This window comes from Camelus dromedarius, chromosome 5, assembly GCF_036321535.1.
Source record: "Camelus dromedarius isolate mCamDro1 chromosome 5, mCamDro1.pat, whole genome shotgun sequence".
NCBI classification, from domain to species: Eukaryota; Metazoa; Chordata; class Mammalia; order Artiodactyla; family Camelidae; genus Camelus; species Camelus dromedarius.
In genome coordinates this window covers 27825542-27850636 of record NC_087440.1, presented here as the reverse complement: position 1 = coordinate 27850636, position 25095 = coordinate 27825542, and the positions used below count along the sequence as shown (strand labels likewise).

General features: G+C 41.9%; 1 protein-coding gene across 2 annotated transcripts in view; it reads left to right on the top strand.

Moving 5' to 3' along the window:
• Positions 1-25095, top strand: part of FMN1 (formin 1) — a 397753-nt gene that overhangs the window by 33038 nt on the left and 339620 nt on the right. For both annotated transcript variants that reach the window (XM_064485767.1, XM_064485766.1), the window contains exon 5: positions 2806-4797. In XM_064485767.1, coding sequence (XP_064341837.1) covers positions 2937-4797 — 1861 coding nt within the window. In that variant the 5' untranslated portion in view covers positions 2806-2936. The remainder of the gene's footprint in view (positions 1-2805; positions 4798-25095) is intronic.

Here is a 25095-nt window from a genome sequence, read left to right as displayed (position 1 = left end):
ATGGTTACTGGGATGTTCAAGTTCCTTAGCTTGTGTTCAGTACAGTCTCTTACCACACTTCTTGTTCCCAGTGTCCAGATCAGAGGAAATGTGGTCCCAAGAACATGGAGCAAATTCCTCTTTCTTTCTTTCTTTTTTTCTTATTTTTTCCTTCCTGTTCTGCCCTTCCTTGGCCTTAGACATGGGCATCAGAAGAAGCATTCTGTATTCAAGTTTCTGGGTGGAATAGGCAATAAAATGGAGTCTTTTTTCCCTTAACAGTAGCTTCATGCCTTGCATTGTGGCTTTATTGCTATGAAATCCAATCTCACAATTTCCTAAACCTTGACTTTAGTTTCCCAACCATGACTAACATACAGAGTATTAACTGTGACATTTTCTCCATGTGTATAATCAAGACATATGAAGACTAGGAGAAAAAAATATTTAACCCTATACTAGAGCATTATAGGTCTGTAATCTTCACAAAAGAAATGGCCTTCATATGAGTGCCTTCCCCTTTATTTTCTGTGTTAGAATCTTCATTGTGTTCTACTTGACAGGTACAGATGCAATGAATTTCTGGTGCCCTAGCCCTAGATTATATTGTTTAAGGGACAACCTTAGAGAGAAGCGTTTTGTCTGATCAGACTTGTTGAAACTAACTGATGAGTGGTAAAGTTAGCAAGGTGTGAGACATGGTTGAAGAAATTAAGTAAATAACACCAAGCTAGCAAAACAAAGGAACTCTTCTATTCAAATTTCTTGGAAAACTAGTTCATCAGTAGAAGGCATGAGATGAGGAGCCTCTTTACCTACAAAGCCATGGAGTGAGGCAGATCTGGCTTTCATACTTGCTGCTTCTGAGCCGTATGCCTTTAGACAAGATCCTTGATCTCTCTAAAGTTCAATCTCCATCTGTAAAAGAAAGATGTGTTTATTACATAAGATAGCAAAATTAAAGTGTACACATAAATATGTTCAATATATAAAAATTCCCTCTCTTAGGGAATAGGCTTTTAGAATAAGCACTCATACTTCCATTTGAAACTTTGGCATCAACTTTGTGCTGCTACTTTGAACAGATTATAAAAAACTTTAACTCTTCCCTTCTCTTGCATCACACACTTTTCCTAATCCAGGGAAACTGGGGAGGTAAGAAGAACTAGTGGAGAAGGATGCTCAAAGGCAAAACGAGGCCTCTCCCATCTTTCTGCAACTTAAAATAGCACTTCTGCAGCCTTGCTTCAGCTTTCTGACAGTTCCTAAGTTGAACTCTTGATGCTCAGAATCATGATGAATAGTGGATGTTGGCCGCTGTGCAATCGCTTTGATAACTGGTTGTTATAAAACCACGTCCAAAGTGAGTTATTGGATATATTCTGAGAGTTTATACTGGTAAGTATTAGGTATCTATAATGTGCACCTTTAGGAAAGGCCAGGAATGAACATTTTAGAAAAGTTTGAGAAATATGACTGTTGAATGAGAATAATCTGGAAGAAAATTGTGAAAGAGGCAAGGCCTCTGCTGGCCTCCCATCTCTTCTGTGTTTCCTCTCTTCATGTCCTTCTAACCCTTTCTGTGAGTACCCTGAGTCCTCCTGGAACTTCTGGATTGACCAGATGTTTGCATTTTTTTTTTCCCTTTTTTACCTTCATTTAATCACTTTTATCTTCATTGGTCTTCTTTAAGGAGCCTCTATTAAAAAGCTCTTCCTCCTCTCTTCCTTCACTCAAAATATACTTTTATGTAACTTTTTGCTGTTTAGACCCAGTTAGAAAAGACCTGAGATATCGATGGTTAATACATAGTTATTGTTATACCCTTCCCAGGGAATTCCCAAGGCTTGGAAGTCTTGAAGTCTGGGCAATGCCTTTATATAAGACATGAAGTGTCATAATATAGAATTCTAAGCTCACGCTTGTGTGGAAGGTTGTCAGCCACAGAGACACCCCTGGGATACTTCAAATCACATGAGAGGCAGCTAGCTTCAATGCCTATGTGACATTTCAGCCAATTTGATGGTGAAGACGTTGAAAATCTTCACCAGTGCCAGCAGCGGCTTACAGATTTTTCCTTTTTTCTCTGCCTTTCCATTTGGCTTCAAATAGGCAAGAAGTAGGAAAACAAGCCGACAAAAAAAAAAAAAAAAAAAACTTAAGACTCCGGAGCTACTTCTTTAAATTTTAAAATTTTAATTTTTTACTTTTCGCTCTTTTGGCAAAATATATGAATTGTGTCCAGAAGAGACTCCAAATTTGTGGCCTGATATCTCCCCCACCACACACACACACACACACGCAAATACACAAACACACACTGCTTTAGGTTAAATAGATAATTCATCTCAAATCTTGGAAGGTGTTGCTTTGGAGAGTAAAAAGTCTTGACTCATTTTTGCAAAGTAGTCTTCCAAACATGAGTTATTAGCATGGCTCTGTTTTCTAAGGATCTCAAAGTCCCCTTTCCTGAGGTTTTCTGGGAGGTATGTTAGCTCTGTTTTATAGAAGAACCTAAAATGAAGCCTTGAAAGGCAACGGGATCTGCTCTAGGGTATATAATGAGTTCCTACATGGGGAAAATGGACTTTCGTCTTAGGGCTAAAATTAGAGCACGCTCCCATTCTCAGCTGTAGAAAAGCTTTGCTAGTCCAGGATAGGGTGGGAGTCAGGGAGAGGTGGCAGTCAGACTCCTGGCTGATGCCTTAAGCTGGTTGAGGTCAGCTGAAGAGGAAGGATAAGTCTGGGTTATACTCTGATTTATGTTGGGGTGTGATTTGTACCCTCAGTTAGACAAGCTGCTTTCTTCCCCTGTTCCTCTAACAGGCAGTCTCATTGCTGGAGATGACTGTCAGCTGCTTTCCCTGCGGAGCCACCATCACATGCCCCACCGCCGGAGCCTGGGAAGCTTGACCACAGACCAGCATCTCCGAGGCATGAATAATTAGGTAGGCATAATGGAAGGCACTCACTGCACCCTCCAATTGCGTAAGCCCATTACCGAACTCTGCTACATCAGCTTCTATCTTCCGAGGGGGGAAGTCAGAGGATTTTCATACAAGGGCACCGTAACCCTAGACAGATCCAATAAAGGGTATCATAACTGCTACCAAGTCAGGGAGGGGTCCGACATCAGTATCCTCAGCCTGCAACTGAATGAACATCCAGGCGACATATTTTTCAAGCAGATTCCCACAAAAGACATCCTAAATGAGCTGTACAAACTCACAGCTGAAAGGGAGAGACTGCTGGCCAATCTGCTGAGCTCAGACCACATCCTGGGGATTACGACCGGGAACCAGAAGGAGAAGCTGCCGGGGCTGTCTGTGAGCCTGGCCCCCGAGGACGACTGCTTCCAGAGTAACGGCGACTGGCTCGGGGAGCCCTCCGTGGGCTGCCTCAATAAGCGGAGCTCCCACGGGAACAAAGAGGCTCAGAGGTTTGGCGGGAGGAAAGAGAGCTTGGAGGTGCTCTCTCACAGCTCCCCGCAGAAGTGGACAAGAAGAAAGGGGCCTGGGGGCCAGGAGTTGTCTCCTCAGATGGGGAAGGACCAGATCTGTTCCAGCAATGTCCTTCCTCTTTTTCGAACAAGGCCTCATCTTCAGCTCTTAGAGGAGAGAGGCAACTTGCTCCCAAATGGGGCACCCACTTCTTCGCTCCAGAGGAGCGAGAGCTACCTGCCAGAGGGCCCCAGCACACTGGATGCCGACCTTGGCTTGAGGAGCTTCAAGAAGGCTTCCAGAGATGCCGGGCTTGGAAGAGGAGGGCTGTCCCCTGACTGCAGCTCCACAAAGCCAGGAAATGATGGTGCCAGGGGGCCAAAGAGGGGTCTTCGCAGGCCGGCACATCTGCAAATGGGTTCATCTGGAAGTTGCAAGGAGCCTGAGAAGCATCCGGAAAGGAGAGAGAAGTCTGCTGAGAGGACTTGCAGGAAGAAGCCTGTTTCCAGAGTGGTGGCCAAGGTCCAGGATCTGTCTGCTCCAGTGCAACGAGTAGTTAAAACACATCCCAACAGTAAGAAAAGGATTGCCGTTTGCCCGGCAGCCCCAGCTGAGTTCATACCCAGTGCAGACTTGCTCAGTCTCCCTGGAGCTGAGGCTGGGGCTGCAGGTTCCAGGTTGGGGGGCAAGGAGCAGCGAGGGGCCAGGTCCTGGCAGCCATCTGCCCAAGAATGTCCCCCAGCTGGCACCAAGGGGGCCGTGAACAAGGTCCTCCTGAAGGTGATAGAGAGCGAGAAATTAGATGAAGCCACCGAGGGGAAAAGATTGGGCTTCCCCTGCAGCACGGCAGCCACCCACACCCTCCAAGAAACCGGCAACAGGAGGAGAGCTGGGCTGCTTCTGCGTGGCCACAAAACCTTGTTTCTGGATCTGCCCCATGGCATAGGCCCCGACTCCTTACCACCTGGAGGTGTTGAGAAGAGGCTGCCCGCCCCAGCCCTGGCAGCTCCCAGCACGGCGCTTAATAATTCATCCTTTCCATCCAGTGCGCACAAACGGGTGTCACCTGTTTCCTCGCCTCTGTCTCCCAGGCTGTCCAGCCCTCAGCAGCATCACAGGATCCTCCGGCTGCCTTCACCACTGGGGGAGAGGGAAGCCACTCTTGATGACTCTCTGGGGAGGAAGAGTGGTGCTTTCTCTGAGTCCCCCTCTGCTGACACCTTGGAGCCACCGTCCTCTGCAAAGGTCACGGAGACCAAAGGAGCCAGCTCGACCTCCCTCAGAGCGGGCCAACCTCGGTTGGTGCCTGGGGAACCTCTGGATAAGACCTTGGGGCCCAGGAAGACCACAGCTCAGCCCCGGCACCGGTCACCTCCAGGTTAGTCCCTGTTTAAAATGCTTTACATGTGTTCTTGGGTGACCCACAAACCATCAATCCACTTATGCTGGTCAGAGACTGGCCAGTTAATGCTGAATTGGAACTCCTGGCCTGTCAGTCAACTCACCTTGTAACGGGACAACTGGAAGGGGTCTGGGAAGGGTATGAAGGAGTGTAGAGATGGGAGGATGCTATTGACTGCCGGGTTCAGGGTTGTAGTTGCTTCCTGATGTAGTACTCTATAAATGCCTTTTTTTCTTTTTCCTTTTGGAGTGTTCTAAAGCTGCCTCTGTGGTTGCTTAACACAGAAGTCTCAAAGGAAACAGGATGGGGCAAAGAGAAGGAGCAACTTGTGGCTGCCTTTGATGCTAATTGGCCCCTTGACCTAAATTCTGCTGTTTGTGCTGCTGGGGTATCTTGGATTTGTTGGGATTCTATGAGCCGCAGAGCAAAACATGCTGTGTCTCTGCTCATCTGTCTGTTGTTAGAGGGTTTTGGTTTTGGTTTTGGCTTTCTCAGTGATCACTTTTAGAAGCATCATTATTGTATGCCAAAACCTTTTATTTTTTTAACCAGAAAAAACTGGGCTCAGATTTTCTTTTCTGTTCTTAATGCTGTTTTGTTTTTTTTTTTAAATTTCCCAAACAAGCACGAAGTGATGTTTATTCTGAAGTTATGTTTTATTTATGGGTTTATACTGTGACTGATATAATGTCATGTCTTATGCAAAAGATGCTAAAGAGCTAATTTGGCTTGTATGTTTAATGTGATTTCAAATTTTACATGGAAGTAATTTTGGCAGTTTTACAAATGGGATCAAAAAAGACAGCGTATAAGAAGTGCCTCCCCGGTATTCACTACATTTTCCCGGCCGGTGCGGCCAGATGCTCAGGGTCTTGTACGCCACTGTGTAGATGATAGGTTCTCTTTCAGTGGTCCTTTCACAGCACACGGTCAATGCTTTGTCTAGGCTCGTAATATGATGTATCGTCTCCAAAGGTTAGAGAGAGCTTCATATGTAATTTTTGAGATTAAAAATATCTGTCTAGGAAAGAGGAATTTCAAAAGCTTCTGTTCATTTTGAACTCTTGACATCTTATAAATTTCTCTAAATCGTTGATCCAGAAGGTGGTTCTTTAAAAATGTGGTGAATGCTTTTCATTTTGTGTTGGTAATATATTGATGTTGGTTTGATGAGATTTGCTGCTTTCCTACTAAAACCAAACTGCTTCCCCAGGAAAGTCATAGAATTGTAGATTTTGTATCATATATCATAGAACCGTACTGATGAAAATCGTTTCTCACTGTGAATACTGGGGCCTTGGAAACACTTGGAAAGAAAGCTCTCTGCAATTAATAGATAGAGACTTCTGGAGGCGTGGGCCTGCAGGAGCTGCCTCAACTCCAGAGGCTCTTTTTAGAAACAACACCAAATCTTAGGATTGGGTGTACTGCTCCTCCAGGAACTGTGCATTAAATACATTGAGCTTTAGTCAATCTCTTTTTGCCTGATTTAGGATTATCTTTTTATTTTGTAGTCCTTTTTCTATTAAAAAAAAAAAGGTATTATGAAAGCTTTGTTGTAGATATCTGGGTCAAGGCAGGCACACTGAGGACATTCAGTTCTATGATCATTGATCTTGAACCTCACTGAGGGGCGAGTTTAACGGATGGTCAGCCTTTCCCGTGACCTCTCCCTGCGATTGCTGAGAACCATTTCCTTTACTTTGTCCCCAGCCTTCCACTGGGAGCGTCGTAGTGCTTTCAGGAGCTAGTCATTAGAATCACGTGGATTCCTTGGCAGAGAGACCGCCTGTGCTTCTAACATTGTAAAAGAAGGCATCGGAAAGGGGGGAAATAGGAGCAGGAGAGTCGTTTTTTTTCTGGCATGGATAACTTCTCTTTTGCTGGGACCTTCCTCCAGGACATCCGGATGTTATCTCTTAGCATCATCCCTCTTTGAAATGCATGTTGGGAGGGAGTCCTCCAGACAGTATCTTTGATCCGTATCCTGTGTCCTTGTTTCCCCTCAACCTCCCTTTTCTGTGTCCATGAGTCCTCATCATATTCTGGATCCTTCAATGACTTCCTGCCTCTGGTGGGTCCACACAGGGAGAATTTTCCTACTTTCAGCTGCCGCCTCCTTTCACTTCATTTCTCCTCCCACCACATCCCAGCAGAGGCCTCCGATAGTCCCCAGCGACCCAGACGTGGGGTGGACCATTCGTGTACCATCACCCATCAGTAGCCCTTTATCTGAATCCAACTCCCACCTTTTTCCCACGGTAGCTATTAACCAGGTTGAGTTGACGGTCCTTGGACACGTATTTCCTGTGGAAATAACATCCAGGTATTTTATTGGAGTGATGTGATTTAAGATTATTGAAAGCGCTCATTAACTGCTCAAGTAAGAGATTAAGTCTGGCAAAAGTAATCAGATCCGTTTCCAGTTGGAAGACTCTTGAGTGCTGTGGGCAAGTAGGAATTCCCAGGAAAGAGTGAAATCCGCTTCTCCTTTCTCACAGGAAAGCAGTGAAAGCCAGCATTACCACCCACACAGGAAATAGCACAAAGGTCCCCCAGAGGCTGCTGGTCCACCTCCTGTTGGCTTTGCAATTTTCTTTTAACTCTTCAATCCATGGTCCATGCAGAGGCATTTCTTGTCTGGTGGTGACATGACCAAGCAGAGAAGATGCTAACAATGGTTGGTGGCCAGATTTGTCTTCTCATGGTCCTCCCTACCCTCCCACCTTGGAACTGGTTTTATAGTATTTTATTTGGGGATGGAAACTGCTGTGGAATGTTGCCAAGCCTTGGTGGAATGCGATATTTTCTCAAGCCTGAGGGACTCTACTTGTGCTAACCTGCATAGCGGTGTCCTTGGGGCTGAGATTCCCTTCTGTTTTTCAGGGCTTCTTTTAGCTTTGATCTGAAATCGACCCTTTTAATGCCAGAAGAATCACGCGGAACTTGGCTCTTTATAGTCAGGAAAATGCCCAGTGGGTCAGTGTGCTCCTCAGCAATCTCATGATCTTTCTCCTTTGAAGTCACGGAGGTAGTGACTGAAGCACATGCCCCAGGCAGAGTTCTTTGTGATGCTGGGAATCATTTGATCGGCACTTGTGCCCTTCGCAAGCTGTAGTTACTGTCAGCTGATAAAGGACTGAGAGGCATACTTGTAATAGAGTTTATTATATCGAATGTTACCGTCAAAGCTTTGATTTCTCTTTGGGTATGTATTATGGGAAGGAGATATTAATTCTCCCTATATTAATATTGAGATTTGATACAATCCCAGTAAAATTTTAAAGAAGCTCCAGAACATTAATGATTATATCCAGCCATTTAAGATTATGACAGAAAGTATGTAGGACGTAGAAATGATCTGTAATTCATGTTAAGGGAGACAATAAGGTTCAAAAATTACGTATATAATAGTGTACTCTTATGAAACAGACACAGGACTTAAATTGACAGGAAATACATTGCTACAAACTTTTGAGAAAGTAAGGGAATTGTAATTGAAACTACATGTAACTTTGACCTAGCAACCCTATGTTAGGAATTTAGGTCACACGAATAGATGCACAAGAAAGGATATGTGCGTAAGGTGGCTTACTGCAGCGTCGTGTATAGTGGCCAAAGCCTCTGCAAAAAATAAATAAATAAATAAAACTGAGTGTCCATCAGTAGAGAAATGGCCACATAAATTATAGTATTTGATACTCTGTAATATTATGAGGCTATTTAAAGGATTGAACTAGATCTCTATCCAGCAAGTTGCCAAATAATGTAAAACATGCTCTGTGTTTCTAAGGACAGCAAGTACCACCACTCTCCACGTATGAGGATATATGTTTAGCATGGGTTAGAATATCGTGGGGACAGGTGTAGAAAAAGGCCAGGCTGTTCACATTCTTTATCTTGGGGCAAGGCAAGGTGAAGGTGGGGGGTGAGGGGAAGGACCCAGAAGCACTGGGGAAGAGCGTTTACTTCTTTTCTGTACATATTTTTACACTGTTTCACTGGTTGTAGTGATTGTGTCACTTTGATGATTTTTTAAAGAGTGATTTAACAATTTCTTAAAGAAAAAAACCAAATACACCACCTACAGTGGCTGTGGGTGGGGTGCGTGTAGGATTATAACTAAGCGGTGCTCTTCTGTGTCTTCCCCACGTCCTTAAATGAAGCAAGAAGCTCCACGGTGAGACTTGAGCATCGTTACACAGGGAAACGCAGATTGCTGGAGAGCTGTGAAAGCAGCGCCCACGAGGAACTAGTCGGAGAAGCAGAATTAGATGAGGATGGAGCAGTATCCATAAACACAGAGAAGAAGGCAGTTCAGAAAGGCTCCTGGGTTAGACAGGGTCCGACAGGGAACAGACACCCCAGGCCTGAAGGAGCAAGGGAAGCAGTGGTCACTGGGACCCAGACAGGGGAGCTTGAAGGAGAGGACCACATGGGAGGAATGCTGGCTGGTCGTTGAGACCCTTAGCAGGGAAGAGGCTGTGGGAACAAATTCCGTGGCCTCACTCTCCTCGAGTCTTCTGCCTGGGAACTGCCTCTAACTGAACCAACCAGAAGGCAAAGTGTAAGGGAGCGGGTGGATGTCTACAAGGTCAGCCTTCCGGGGCCCAAGGAAGAATGGAGCAGGGTCAGAGGAGATTTGGAGGGGCATGGGAGACAAGCTGATGTAGGTAGGCTGCACTATGAAGACCAAGAAGTGAAGAAAGAGAGTGGAATTTTAAAAGAACAAAAGGTTAAGAAAGAATGTGTGTGTGCGCGCGCAGGTGTATGTTTTTATATAGGACAGTGATTATCTTGGTAATAAATAATGATTGCAGTGTTTCATCTCTTTGTCATATGACCTTTCTACCACTACATTTAATTTGGTTGACTGTTTCTTTTATTGTGAAAAGTACTAACTGGAGGAAGTGAAAGAAAGAATTGGAAGATCTTGTGATACAGTTTCCAGCCTGCGGATTCAGAAAATATTTTCTAGTCTTTAAAAACAAAGCTCTTATATTTAACAGAGATTGATAGCACATTGTACTCAGTTGCTTTTTGTGAAAAGCATGAAAAGAATTTTAAAATATCGTCCCCAATTATTTCAAATTAAGAAGAGCTAATTAGCATATGAAATATGAAATAGATTTTCTAGAAATGAACAGTTTGTGTTTGGAGGTCAGTTTCCATATAAAATAGATGATGAGTGTTTCTCTCACTCAAATTCTGTTTTCCAAAAGGGAATGTTTCAGAGGCCAGGGCCATGGCCACAATCTGTTGTTTTAAAATCCCAAGCCAGTTCTATATATGTGAATTTTTTCCCAGATTGACGTCTAGTTGTGCTTTGAGGATAGCACCTTCTATGGAGTTGTTTTTCACTTGGCTGTTTTCTATATTTGGATTCAGAGCACGAGATTTAAAGCAGGAGTGGCAGTCTGTGGCCCTAGGCCATTATACATCTATCTAAAATGATTCTAAAGACATAGAAATCGCAGAATTAACACTGCACCTAAAAGTTATGCCTTCTGAAAAATCTTAAAAGAGCAAACTCTTTTATAAATAAACAGATATTAAATTTTGAAGAAAAATGTATCACATTTTTTTTTTTAACATAACTCAGCCATTCTGCCTCATAGTATCACTGGGCATAAAAAAGACAAACTTTTAAGATTGTAATTGGATTACAAGAATTTTATCATATTGATAAAGCAGAGTACTGAATGTTTAGGATGTATGTTTTATTTCATTTCTCATGGGCTTCCCTGGAAGAGGGTGCTTATTGAAAATAATGAACACAACTCAGGGGCTACTCTCTGCCTCTTGATAGCTTTTATTGGGTACATGACTGTTCCAGCCTGTCTTACTGCATCCGCTGACCATGTACCGGGAAAGTAACTTCTGTTAGATGGTTCTGAAATGGGAATAAAGCCATATTTAAGTCACTTCCATGGCCTCTGGGCTGTGATATTAGGCCACACCATCCCCCTGGAGTTCCTGTGTGTGCCCTGGCACCTCAGCCTCCTGCCATGGCAAGTGCTGGGAGCTCTCCACTCTCCTAGGAAAGCCTGGGAGTTTTTTCCAGTCACATTGTTCCAGGACATTGGACCAGATGCTTTCTGTATGGCCCAGAGCCTTCCAGCACAGAACTCGAAGCTAGGTTCAGAAGTGAGATTCAGATGTGTCTAGGATGTGGAAAGACTCATGGGGTCCTTGAAGGCTCTTGAACCATAGGGAGGAACAATGGATCATAAGAGGGCAAGCATTATGAGACAACAAGTCGGGGCCAAAAGTGTGTGCACAGACATTTCCTCATCCTCCTAAGGAGGCCCTTACACTCCAGGGAGAAGGGGCTTTAGTGTGAAGGGAAGGAAGAACTTTGTCATCAGAAGCCCAACAGCTTTGCAGTGTGGAAGTTCGATTCAAGAGACCAGAAGCTTTCTTGCTGGCCAGAGGGAGGGCAGAGCTCCAGCCCTAGTGGTCTCCAAGAGGTTATTAGCTACCCAAGGGCAGCAGCGGGACAGAGCAGGCCCTCAGCACAGAAGCCTTGTGGGACCCCTGGAGGGCACAACTGGGGAGGAAGAGCCTGAGAAAATACTGGACTTCACGCCAGGCAAGTGAGGGAGGGCTTCAGACACGGAGGCGCAGATTTTCATGATTCGTATAACACAATTTTATTCACTCTAGGGCCATGAGTTGGATCATCCAGGTGTCCCATGTTTTAACGAAAATATAATGATGTGGGTTTTTTGTTTGTTTGAAACCTAAGTTAAAGTTTTGAGGTTGAGTTTTGCATTTGGAGGGAGAGCCCTCAAATAATTCCAGTCTTCTGAGTTCTCTAAACGTCTTTGCAATCATTACCTTGAACTCTTTATCAGGCAGACTGCCTATCTTCACTCCCCTTTGTTCTTCTAGGGTTTTATCTTATTCCTTCATTGGGAACATATTCCTCCTTCACTTCATTTTACCTAATTTCCTGTTTTTATTTCTATGTATTTGGTAGGTTGATTCTGTTTCCTGATCTTGGAGAAGTGGCCTTTTGTAGGAGACATCCTGTGTGTCCCAGCAGCTCACTCCCCTGGTCACCAGAGCTGTGTGATCCAGCAGTGCCCTCTACGTGGATTATGTGGATCCTTCTGATGTGGTGGGGTGACTGCTGTGGGTGGTCTGGTAGGCAAGTGTGATCCCCAGTTTGGTTGGTTGTCAGGTCCTGCCTTGTACGGAGGCTGCTGCTACTGGGTGACAAGGCCAGGTCATGAGGCAGCTGGCTGCTGAGCCCTGGGGAGAGGGCAGGTCCCAGGGCCAGTACTGGCCCACTGATGGGCAGAGCCAGTTCTGGGGTGGGTGGTTGTAAGGCTAGGGCTCCTGGATCTACTGTCAGTCTGCTGATGGGTGGGGCCCGTTCCTGACGTGGCTGGCTGTGGTGTCTGTGGTGTCCCAAAGCTGATGTTAGCCCACTGGTTAGTGGGGCTGGATCCCTGGGTGGCTGGCTGAAGGATCCAAGGAATCTTAGAGCTGGTGTTGGCCGGCCTGTGGGTGAGGCCAAGGCATGGGGGGTCCTAGGGCTATTGCCTGCTCACTGATGTGTGGAACTGGGTCCCGTGGTCTCTGGTTACAGGGTCTTGAGGGTCTTGAGGCTGGTGTTGGCCTGTGAGTGGTTGTGGCCAGATCCCAGGACCACTGACTGAAGTGCCCAAGGTGTCCCAGAGCTGGTGTTGGCCTGCTGGTGTGCAGGGATGGGCTCCAGGGTAGTGTGTGGGGCCAGGCCCTGGGTCCTCTGGTGGGTATATGGCTAGGTCCAGGGGTGGCTGTGAGCTCAGAGGGTCTTAAGACAGCAGGCCTGCTGGTAGGTGGGGCTTTGCCTCTGCCCAGTTAGTTGCTTGGCCTGAAACATCTCAGTGTTGGTGCCAACAGGCTTGTGGGCAGGGCCAGATCTCAGAGATAATAAGCTAGAGGGAAGATTCCAAGATGGTGCTTGCTAGCACCAGTGTCCTCATGGCAGAACAAGCTCTCAAAAATAGCTGCTGCCAGTGTCTCTGTCCCCAGGGTGAGCTCCGGTTGTCCCCCAACTCGCCAGAAGACTCTCCAAGATCAGCAGATGGTTCTGACCCAGGCTCCTTTCAAATTGCTGCTTCTGCTCTGGGTCCTGGAGCATGTGGATTTTGTGGGCGCCCTTTAAGAGTAGAGTCTCTATTTCCCACAGCCTTCTGGCTCTTCCCAAAGCAAGCCCCACTGGCCTTTAAACCAAACATTCTGAGAGTTAATCTTTCCGGTGCAGGACCCCCAGGCTTGGGAACCCAGTATGGAGCTCAGACCCCTGGATCTTTGGACAGAACCTCTGCAATTGTGATTTTCCTCCCATTTGTGTGCCGCCCACGGTGGGGTATGAGTTTTCACTATGTGAAATCTTTGCCCCTCATACCCACCTCATTGTGGCTCCTTTTTATCTTTAGTTGTAGAAGATCTTTCCTACTAGTCTTATGGTCTTTCTCATCAATACATGCTCTGTAAGTAAATAGCTGTAATTTCAGAGTGCCTGTGGGAGGAGGTTAGGTCAGGGTCTTCCTACTCCACCATCTTGGCCACGCCTCCAGTCTCTTATTGTTTTATGTAGATTAATTTTGGATTTTCGACCTAATTTGTAAAAAAAAGTTGAAGGTGATGATGATATATCATACTTCTGATACACTCCCCAGAGCATTGCTTCAAACTGGTCCACTTAGTAGCTTTTGAATTTAATCGAGGGAGTTTTAGTTTTAAATTAAAGTAACTAACAAAGAAATTGGAATTGCACTTCCAAAACGAATGCCATTTCAACATGAAATTGTAAATTAAAGAATGATACAGCAAAAGGAAAGAAAAATAAAAGTTCCCTTTTTTCCTATCCATCTTTCTGAACCACCTGAAGTCATACCTTCCTCTAAAAAGCTTTTTCAGTTTCTGCAACTAATAGTAATCTCATCCCTCCTGATTTCCTTATCATACTTTGGTCAAGATGATAAGTTTTGCACCTTGATTATTTGCATCTTATGTTAGAACATATTTTTCATAATATTCTTTCATTGTTTTGTGTATCAGTCTTGAGTTCCCATCAAGATTTTGAATGTGGGACCCTATCTTATACTTTGGATGGAAGATACGCAGTTCCTTAAATGGCATGTCACAAGGCAGTCAATATGTATTGGTTTAAATAAATGTTTATGGTTCTTGACTTTAAATTAAAAACAACCCTCCAATTTACAAATGACAAGGCAGTGACTGTGAGTGACTAATTGCCCTAAGATGAGTTAAAGAGATTGGTTGGAAATTCCTTAAGCTGGCATGCCGTGTCGCACAGCAGAATGAAGTGGGCTTGTCCCCGCCATTCCTTTGATGTCTCATCTTTATTTGGAACCTGTTTCTGCTGATGATAGAACACATCAGACTTAAAATAGATGTTTCCTCATTTTAATTTTTAAAAGGCCTCCTCAAAGACAGGAATGGTGTCACATTCATCATTATTTCCCCAGAATCAGGTTCAGTAAATGACATGGCTTGTATTCAATGAATGTTTTTAATAAGTGGGTGGAAGAAAGATAAGAAAATTTGGCCTGCAAACTGGTAACAGGGGCAAAAATTTCCCATGTAGCCTACATTAAACAAAACGAAACTGCTTTCATGCCCTGTTTTGTGATTATTATCACAGAATAACTTTAAAACTATTCATCTCTGCATAGGTTTAGGAATCTGAACATGCTCACAGAGGATGAGAATGAAATCAAATGAAAGCCAGGTGTTTCTGTGAACAAATAGACTGTTCTCTTAATTGGAATAACTTTACAACATGATCAACTTTACCAGAACAGACCTTTTTTAAATTTTAAATGAGACTTGACTTTATTGTCAAAGCCAGTCACTAAGGGGTAGTCAAGTGATCCAACTGGAAATGGAAGCCAGAGGTGGCTCACTGTTTCACGTATCTGTGGTCACAGATTAACCATGTTTCATTGTGCATGATCAAAGGCTAGCACATTTGCACCAAGATGCGCTTTATGACCCAACACGTTGATGAACTGGAAGGCTAGGCAGGTACATATAGTTCTTCTAGGCTGTAATTCAGATGGTCCCACGAGGCCCACCTGCTGGGTGCCGGATGCCCACTGTTGAGGTTGCTTTCAAGCTTCAAACAGGGAAAGCATTGTTGCTAGAATAGTTGTATATAATACAAATATAAATTGAGGCCATGTGATTGAATTCCAAAAGCTGTGCACAAAACTCAAAGTTATGTTAATTTGCCCATAAGTAGTCTCCTGTTGTTACTGGGCAGAGCAGGATCCTTAAAGAATGCTTTATGGAACAGGGTTCCAAGAGTGGAAGCAGAAGTGGAAAGGAATGGGCAGACCTAGGTAATGGCATGAGAATTAGGGACCCTGAACCAGTGGGCAGCGTGGTAACACCAGGGACCTTCATGACATCAGCAGAATTCCCTTGCCTTTGTCATATAACTTAACTGAATCATGGAAGTGATTGCCAACATCTTCACAGGCTCTGTCCTCACTCAGGGGAGGGGACTGTGCTGGGCATGTCCCCCAGAAGACGGAAATATAGGAGAGCATTTTATTTTATTTTATTTTTATTGAAGTTCAGTTGATTTACAGTGTTGTGTTCATTTCTGGTGTACAACATAGTGATGTATATATATAGTCCATTTCATATTCTTTTTCATTACAGGCTATTACAAGATATTGAATATAGTTGCCTGTGCTGTACAGTAGGATCTTGTTTACATATTTTTATATAGTAGTTTGTATCTGCAAATCTCAGACTCCCAATTTATCCCTCCCCACCCACTTCCCCCCTGGTTAACTGTAAGTTTGTTTTCTATGTCTGTGAGTCTGTTTCTGTTTTGTAAATAAATTAATTTGTCTCATTTTTTAAGATCCACATATGAGTGATATATGGTATTTTTCTTTCTCTTTCTGGCTTACGTCACTTAGAATGACAATCTCCAGATCCATCCATGTTGCTGCAAATGGCATTATTTTATCATTTTTTATAGCTGAGTAGTATTCCATTGTGTATGCCACAGCTTCTTTATCCAGTCATCTGTCGATGGACATTTAGGTTGCTTCCATATCTTGGCTGTTGTAAATAATGTGGCTATGAACATTGGGGTGCATGTATCTTTTTGAATTAGTTTCCTCCAGATATATGCCCAGGAGTGGGATTGCTGGATCATATGGTAAGTCTATTTTTAACTTTTTAAGGAATCTAGGAAACTTTTAGAATTCTGCCTATCACAGTATTCTTCCATTATCTACGAGTTTCCTTTCCCATACTGGTCTTGTCTTCTGCTTCCACTGTCAAAACCCTGTCCCTACAACTCTCCCTAATGTAACTTAATCTATCTTCATAATAGACTGTTCTCATTTCCAGGTCATACTAACCATGGTATATTTGTTTACAGCATGTGTGCTAAAGCTGAACATTTTAGTGTCAAATCCCAGTTCTGCTACCTACTACAAGATTGGCAATGGCCTCAGTTTCCTCATCTATAGAGAGAGTGATAATAGTACCCATACAGTAGTTACGGGTTGTTGTAAGGATTCAGTGATATAATACTTTTAAAGGGCTTGGCACAGTGTCTAGCATATAATTCTCCAAAAATATTTAGATACTACTTTTAGTATATTCTCTCTCAGTGGTTTTATTCATATATTATTTCTCTGCGTGAGATAGCCCTACAAATTCCTATGCATACGTCAAAATTGGTCTTAACCTTGGTTATGCAAAATATCAATGTTTGCATAATGCTGGGAAGCTGAATTAAAAGTATGGAAAACTCCCCTATTTTTCAACTTTTCTCTAAGTCTAAAATTACTGCAAAATAAAAAGTTTTTTAAAAGTCCTAAATGTTGTCTCTGTTATAAAGCCGTCTGATTCCCCTCATTGCAGAATGAACACTTTCATTCTATGTGTGGAACTTTACACATGATGTTTATCACATTATATCATATTATTTATTTACATGTCTTTCTAGAATATAAGCTCCATGGACACAGAGTCTAAGCCTTGTTCATCTTTGTGTCTCTAATATGTGAAATCACATCTGGTATAGCTTACAGCACGTATTACAGAAACGCGAGCCCAATGACTAATTGTTGAAGGAGTTTTTGTTTGTCGTGCACAAGAAACTCACCAATGGCAAAATGAAATGTGATGATAGGAACCAGTGGGACGGTCAATGTGACGTAGAGCAGTGTTTATCAAGTGTGGTCCCTGGACAAGCAGCATTATTAGGCACGGTTGGAAACTTGTTAAAATGCTGTTTCTTGGGCCCCATCCCCCAGACCTCCTGAATCAGAAATTCTGGGGTGGGGGCTGAGCTGTCCATGCTTAACCACCTTAGTGGAGACCAAGATTAAAAACACAAATTATTATACTGATGTATAGCTACATTAGATGAATTCAAAATCTTTTAGTTGTGAATATTTATTAGAGGGAAATGATATAGATGAGTTATCCTTGAGAAATTATTGAATTCACTTAGCCATTTCTGTAATGATTTTAAATATTTGTTATAGAATTTAACAGATACAGAGACCTTTACATTTGTAAACATGAAAAGTTTCTTAATTTTATTAGCTTTCTGACAACCAATTCTTGGGCATTCCTTTAATACAGGAAGGTAGGGTGCTTTTCTTGAATATTTCCATGTCTGGCACTTGCGGCTGTAATCACAGCTTTTTTCACTGTTCATCATAATATTAATCATTTCTGGCCTTAATACAAATGTCTTCAAATAACTATTGATGCCTGCCAAGTGCCAGCTGCTGTCATGTGATCCAAGATGCTACTTCTCCAGATTGTACTTAAGCATCCATTAGGCTTTCAGTGTATAGCTTTTGAGAAGCAGTTCTATGTTATCAGCAAATATTGGTGGAGTTATAGGATTTCATCTACTAAGTAATTAAGATATTATAATCACACATCTGCAGCTTTATTCTAAGGAGCAGTGCTACTATTTTGCTGTCATCTTTCTAATTCCTTTAAGAGCAAATGTCTTAGAAAATCATATGATAATGTATGAGTAACCTCAGCAAGGGCCTGAATCAGGAAAGCATTTGCCTCTTTGCTGCAGAAACTGTTAAATCTTAGCCTCCATGTTATTGGAGGAAAATCACTTCCTTGTGTCCTTTGGGCAGTATTTTCCTTTCAGAGACTTGGAGGCTACCCTTTCAGAACTCACCTGCCTTTTTTCTTCTCATGCTAAACAGACCATAATTCACACAACTGTTCAGTTCCGCTGGGTTGGGGAAAAGACTGCCTTGAAATCAGGGAACCCAACTTCAAATCCTGCCTCTGTCAGTTACTAGCAGTGTGACTGTAAGACACGGCCTTGTCAACGCTCACACTTAACAATGGATTAATAATTGCAGTCTTTCAGAGTTGCTGTGAGAATTAAATGAGACAGCATAGGTAAGAGTGCTTTACAAATATAAGGAACTCTTTCTGATTACAAATAGCAGCCTCAAAAAGAGGAATCACTTTTCAGTTATCCTTAGTGAGCTTAAAGTCTCTATGCCAAAGACATCCCAAGCTAAATGGACATTCTCTGCAGACCGCATCCTGGGAAACTGCCTGTATTTTCTCATGCCCCAGGGGCACTATTTATTGCCGTCTCTTCCAGGTGGGGAACCAGTAAAGGGTCATAACTTTCTCAGCTTTGTATTTCTAGGCAGATAGGTTTGGCAGTAGTGAGAACATGATACATTGAAAACAGAGGTAAGAATCAAACAGCTCTGTATCGGTCTTGGCATTCGTGGTAACGAGGCATAGATTCCAAAACACAGTGGACTCAAAACTAGATGTATTTGATTGGATCTGCAATTGAGGGAGAAAACAGAGTCAGGGATCACTCAAAGGTTCCTGTCCCACATGGCCAGGAAGACAACTGCTATACTGAGACATGCTGAATCTGCAACTAGGCCAAAAGTCATGGTCAGAGTGTTGATGAGTGGTGCTGTGTTAAAATGTAGAAAAATATCATTATGTCGAAACCCATCGTTGGTCCCTGTCCTGTTCAGATCTCTTCTTTCCAACATATGTTGGCATTCTTAACCAAGTTGGGAGAAAAACCAAAATGGAGGCTTTAGGTGACAGAATCAAGGCTTGTTAAATTCCTCCTGAGCTAAATGGAATAAGGTTAAAGTCAGGAGGATACTGGAAACATCTTGCATTTAGATTAAAATATCCACTTACAAGTAGAGGACACGGGAGAATTTGGTTTCAGCTTTAGATGACAACATATCGATGTTGAGCCAGTTGGGTAGGGTGGCTGTTTAAAGTACAAAGCCAGGCGACGCTAGTGGTAGATATTCATATTAAGGGAGAAAATGTGCTACTCTAGCTATATGGTCTAACAGATCTGGAGGTTTTGATGTGATTATAGGTGCGTATTTGAAGGGGGCTACTGACAGATTGGGTTACATGCAGGGTACCAGAATGGAGCCTATCTGGAAATTATTTCATTGGAAAAAGAATCCGAAAGAATAGTGAGCCAGTAAAATTAGAAAGAGGGTACCTAACAAAGGCGATGCAGTGAGGGCTGTGTGTACCACCCAGATCCCCCTCATAAGATCAAAGCCCTGGTTCCCTCAACTACCCAGCTGCTGCAGTCTTGCTGACCTTTGGCTGACAGCTGAGTCCCTCCCCAGGCCCTGCCCTCTGCGTAAGGGGGCTGCCTCGACGGAGGTTCCACCCACTGCTCAGGGGCAGCCCTATCCAGTGACGGGTCTACATGTGAGGGTACCAATGCCCAGTCCTGTTGCCTTGCGCAGGACATCTCTGAAGGGCCACCCCAGCCCCAGAGCTCCCTGTGTGATCTGCTGAGGCCTCCCTGCCTCCCTCATTCTCTCGTAGGTGTTGTTCCCAAGAGCATTTCCCACTAACCCTTCTGCAAGGAAATCTCTTCTCGGTCCATTTCCCGGGGAATCCTACCTGCACCAGCTGACATTACAAAGACTCAGAAAGGATAAATTATTCAGTCAATAATGCTGGGCCAATTGGTTAGCCATATGGAAAGGAAAAATAAACCTCACGCCATGCACAATATCTATTTCAGGTGGATTTAGAACCAAAGGTGAGAAGCAAAACTTGACAGCTTTTAGTAGAAAATATGCAAAGATTAAGAAAGGGTTTCTTAAGAGCACAAATCATAAAGAAGATTATTGGCAAATTTATATCTGTATTAATATAATATGAAATTTAAATTAAATTAAGTTAAAACCACTTGACTATGACAAATGGTATCATTTTAAAAAGTAGTAAGGAAAGCTGGGAGGAGATATTTGCAACACTTATGACTGAAAAAGAATTAGCATCCAAAATATATAAAGAATTCATATAAATTAATAAATAAAAGGCAAAATATCCAGGAGGAACAAATGGGCAAAGACAGTTAATTCACTTAAGAGAAAGTCTGAATGATGAATGAGAATGTGAATGCATGTGAATCTGCTTAATCTCACAAGCAATTAGGAAAATGACAATGAAAATGAGATCCTCTTTCAGGCGCATCAGACTGGAAAAAGTATTTTAAATTCATTTTATGATACTTTTCCTTCTTTTTCTTCCCTTCTTTTTCCCTTTCTTCACTGCTCTGCTTCTGTGCCTTTGCACGTGCTGGTTCCATGGTGAACCAACTATGAACTCATCCATCAAGATCTAGCACAAATGTCGTCTTTTCCACCAAGCTCTCCTAACCTTCCTAGTTAGAGTTAAGCATTTCCTCCTGCACATTCCAGATCAGACTTTGTGCTTCTTTCAATTCAAAACACTTGGCATTGTCCTAATTATTTGTAAATCTCTGACGCTAACTAGATTATGAGCCCCTGGACAGCAGGAATCACAGGATGTTTCCTTGTGTGCCTCTGACATTTCTTGTAGTGTCTGACACTTGACTAGTAAATGTATATTCGGTAGGTGAATGAACCAATTCTTTGCCCCTGTGGCTTTTTCTGAAGATCACCCTCCTTCAGAATGAAGGCTGAAAAGTCAAACGCTCTGAAATAGTTGCTTTGTTTTCTTTTTGATGTATCCACCAAAATTAGTTCAAGATAAACTCTACTTTTGAAAAGAGTTTTTAATTTCTCAACACCTGCAGTGGAGCGTATGGTTAGGTGTGGTCCCCACCCTCAATTTAATTAAGGAGGATAGCAAGTAAGCTGGTTCTTTTTACCATAGGTAGAAAGTTGCATAGAGACAAAATAAATGTTATTTTCCTTTGTTATTTATCGCTTTTCTTCCAGGGATATTGCTGCTTTAGTGGTGCTACCAGGATTTATTTTTAATCCTGAAGAAAATGAAAGGAGTGTACTTTGCCTAGGGAGATTAAATATGTGACATATTAAAAAAAAATAAAATATCTCCCTCAGGAAATCTAAGTCTTTGGAAGCATACATACTCAAGGTATTTGAAAAAATTTCTTATTTCTTTTTTTAAAAGCCAGCAGCAGTTCCACAAACTCCACATGAGAGTATATGACTTAGTTGGTACTGGTCACCTTTAAACAGTGATTATAAAATAGTAAAGCTAGCTAGGTACTTTGGCCCAGTGCCTTCATGGTACAGGTAATGACAGTGAGGTTCCATCCGAAGGGTCATAACTGTTTAGTGGTAGAATAGTCCAGATTTTCCAACTTTGATTTTGGTTCTTTCCTTTTCTCCATATATTGTCCCCACTACCAATTTGAAGGTAACAAGAAACTTATTTGGCTTTTCAGGGACTTTGAGTTACAATAGCTCCTTAGGTATTTACTTTGGAGCCCTTGCAATCTCCCTAGTAAGAAATTACCTGGTGGTCTTTGTACGATTAATAATTAACTTTCATTAGCACCTAACTCAAGGGTATAAAGCAGCTCCATCCCAGAGCATTATAATTATTTAGGCACATGGTCAAAATGGAGTAAGAGGGAAAAGTTTGAAAAATAAAAATTTACTTGCTCGTTAAGTAACTGATAATAAGGAATTTGTTAAGTGTAAGAATCTTATATGATCATTGAAATAGAATTGGTAATATCCTTGGAGTTCTATTTACTCATTGGTGAAAAGCGAGTAACAGAATAAATCTCTGAGGACAACAAATCCTTGAGGACCTTTTATCTCTAAATATTTTGATTCTGTGATTGTAATAACAGAGAATTCACTCAGGTGTTGCTCATCTTGCAGAGTTAACTGATGCTTGACGTGTTGCTTAACAAAGAAGCTTTTCTTCACTATTTGTTTTTGGAAAAGCGACCTATGACTAAAATGCTGTCTTGTCTTTCTGAAAGGTTCCTGGGAATCTCATAGGTTAGTCTCCATGTAAGTGTTTTGTGTTCTTCATTTAGTTGGTAAGACTAGGATTTATTGAAACTAAATAAATTAGAGTTGTTCAAACCATATGGTTTCTCTGTACTTGATTGAATGGATGTTCGGTTTGAAGGAGGCATGGTGGAAGAACATGGGTGGTAGTATCTGTATTTGAGTCTGAATTCTGCTGCTGTGGTCTAATGCAAGTTATACAACCTCTCAGTCTCAGCTTTCTCTGCATTGTGATTAATAACATAGGGTTCTTGTGAAGAATAAATAAGATGCCAGGCACCCTGTAAGCAGTCCTGTCATTAGGGTGTACCAAAAGAAACTGCAATTGTTGGTTAAATTTTTCTCTTTGGTGCTGACATATGCATTTCCTACTGATCTCACTGAAGCTTTAAGTACCTTCCTGTTACTGCCCTGCGGTAAGTGTTTTTTAAAAATTACTTTTTTATTGTGTATTCAGAACAGTTGGTCTTAATTTGATATGCCAGTGAAGACAGAAGTGTTTCTGATTTCTACAACAAATTTCTTTGCTTTCGTTTCTTCACCACTCTTTATAGAAATAGCCTAGCAAAAGGATCGCTGGAATTCTGTGTAAGTGTTCAGAAAAGACCAGTAGGAAGATTCTCTAGAGCTGGAATCTGTAGATTGTGAATTACTTTAATACAGGGTTCTGGCTTCTTCATGTTTACATTCCCAGTACCCAACCAGCATAAATAAATCTGGTAGTGAGTGAATATTTTATACAGCATATGGGAGGGAGCAAACTTCCTTCCAAATTCTGATGAAGATTTGGTACTTAAAAGGAACTTTAATCAATTTTATACAAGAAACTGATCTTTTTTTCTTTTTTAATTGAAGTATAGTTGATTTACAATGTTGTGTTAGTTTCTGGTGTACAGCATAGTCATTCAGTTATACATATATGTGTTCTTTTTCATATTCCTTTTCATTATAGGTTATTATAAGCTATTGAATATAGTTCCCTGTGCTATACAGTGGAACCTTGTTGTTTATCTCTTCTATACATAGTAGTTTGTATCTGCTCAAAGACAAATATATGATAGTACTTATATGTGGAATCTTAAAAAAAAATGACACAAATGAACTTATTTACAAAGTAGAAACAGATTCACAGACGTAGAAAACAAATTTATGGTTACCAAAGGGGAAAGGCTGAGGGAGGGATAACTTAGGAGAAACTGATCATTTTCTGTCCATATTCATAATGTTTCTGGTACAAAGGAGCAACTTAAATCAATGAAAGTTGGCATGGGACCACGATAGGGGGTAATTATTGTACCTGAGCAATGGATGAAGTAGCTTCCATACCAGATTTGACCTCAGCTGAAATAGTTCTCATAGACATACTGGTCATGGGGTTTTCATTGTTTTTTTAATAAAGAGGATCTAGAACTTTCTATCAAAACCCACTCTATCACTTGTCATTTATACTAGGTTGCATATATTTATGCTTAGGTTAATGTGCACTGAACAGTATATAGTTCTTCATTGTTAATTAATTCTTTTATTGTCACCATAAAGTCATAATTTAAGGAATAGTCCCTGCCCTGGGTAATGTTTAAGATTACAGATTAAGAGATTGTACTTAATTATTGCAAATAACATTTTGATACCTAGGACAAATGAAAACAGAAGAAACGGTAGCTCTTACAGAATGCTGCTTTAACAAGGATTATTTCCAACCAAGTGTGTAAGCATTACATCAGTACCAATTTTTAAAAAAATGAGTATAGAATATTAAAAAATGTTGATAACAAAATAACTTTTCTCTAGCAGTTTAGTGGGTCAACAAATAGGACTTTGCATTGCTGAAGCTTTTCATTCCTGCCATGAAAATTCTTATCTAAAATGAAGTTTTTGATCAATGCCCCACTGCTGGTCAGAGTTGATTATTACAACTCAGTTATTTTTTTAAATGACTGCAAGAATTTTCTCCAGTGTACATAGTTTATGTTATCTCTGTTTACACTGACCAATATATCCTCTCATCTCTCCTGTTCCTCCATTTCTACAGAAAAGATTAGCAGAATCTATTCATCAATAATCAATTGATCGTCAGAACCCAGCTTTTCTTTTCTCCCTTCCCTAGGCATAGAATTTTGGAAAATCCAACAATAAGGTTCATAAAATTGAATGAATGAGACATGAGGAATTAACATGAATTATAGCATCCCCTACTGTGCTAGGCTAATTACATGGAATTTCATTTAACCCATAGGAGTCTGTGCTTTACCCTCTCACCTCACTGTGCAAAGAAATCAGCTGTACAGCTCCAGTACAGTGTACTGTGGCTTTCTGTGTATTTATCCTTTGAATTACCAAAAAGTTGCTCAATTAGGTAAGTGTTCTTTTATGACTGAGAAGGTCATTTTGTCGGTATAAACCATTTTGATAAAAGTCTAATCTGCCAAAATGCCTTAAAATGCCATCCATGCTTTTTAGATGTTAGGAATCGGAATTTATTCTCAAGAAGAATTCTGCTTTCTGGTTCATTCTCATCGCTTTTATCCGTCAGATCCCATTTCATCCCCAAACAGCTTGTTTTGTTCTTCTTTGGCTTAAGGGTCCCATCAGACACCACCCTGCCTGTTTGTATGGGAGGCAGGCTCCTCCTACTTGGTGTGTGTGAGAGGACACGTCTGTTGGGATCGGAAGCTTAGAGGTGGGTTTCAAGACAGTATTAGCTACAAATAGCAGCCTTGGTTGCTAAATGATTTTCCTCATCAGGCTGCAGGCATTTCATGGAATAAATGTTAACTTACATGTAGTTTTAGTATACTTGGGTCGAGTATATAAACTGACCAGTGCGATCAAGAACTAAGCCCAGGTATGTGGCTTAGTGAGGAATCTGAGAAATTATTTCCTTCTTTAGGGAAAAAGAGGGATCTGTAAAGTTTCAAGGGAGGAAGGTATGCTTTAGTATAAAGGGCATGAA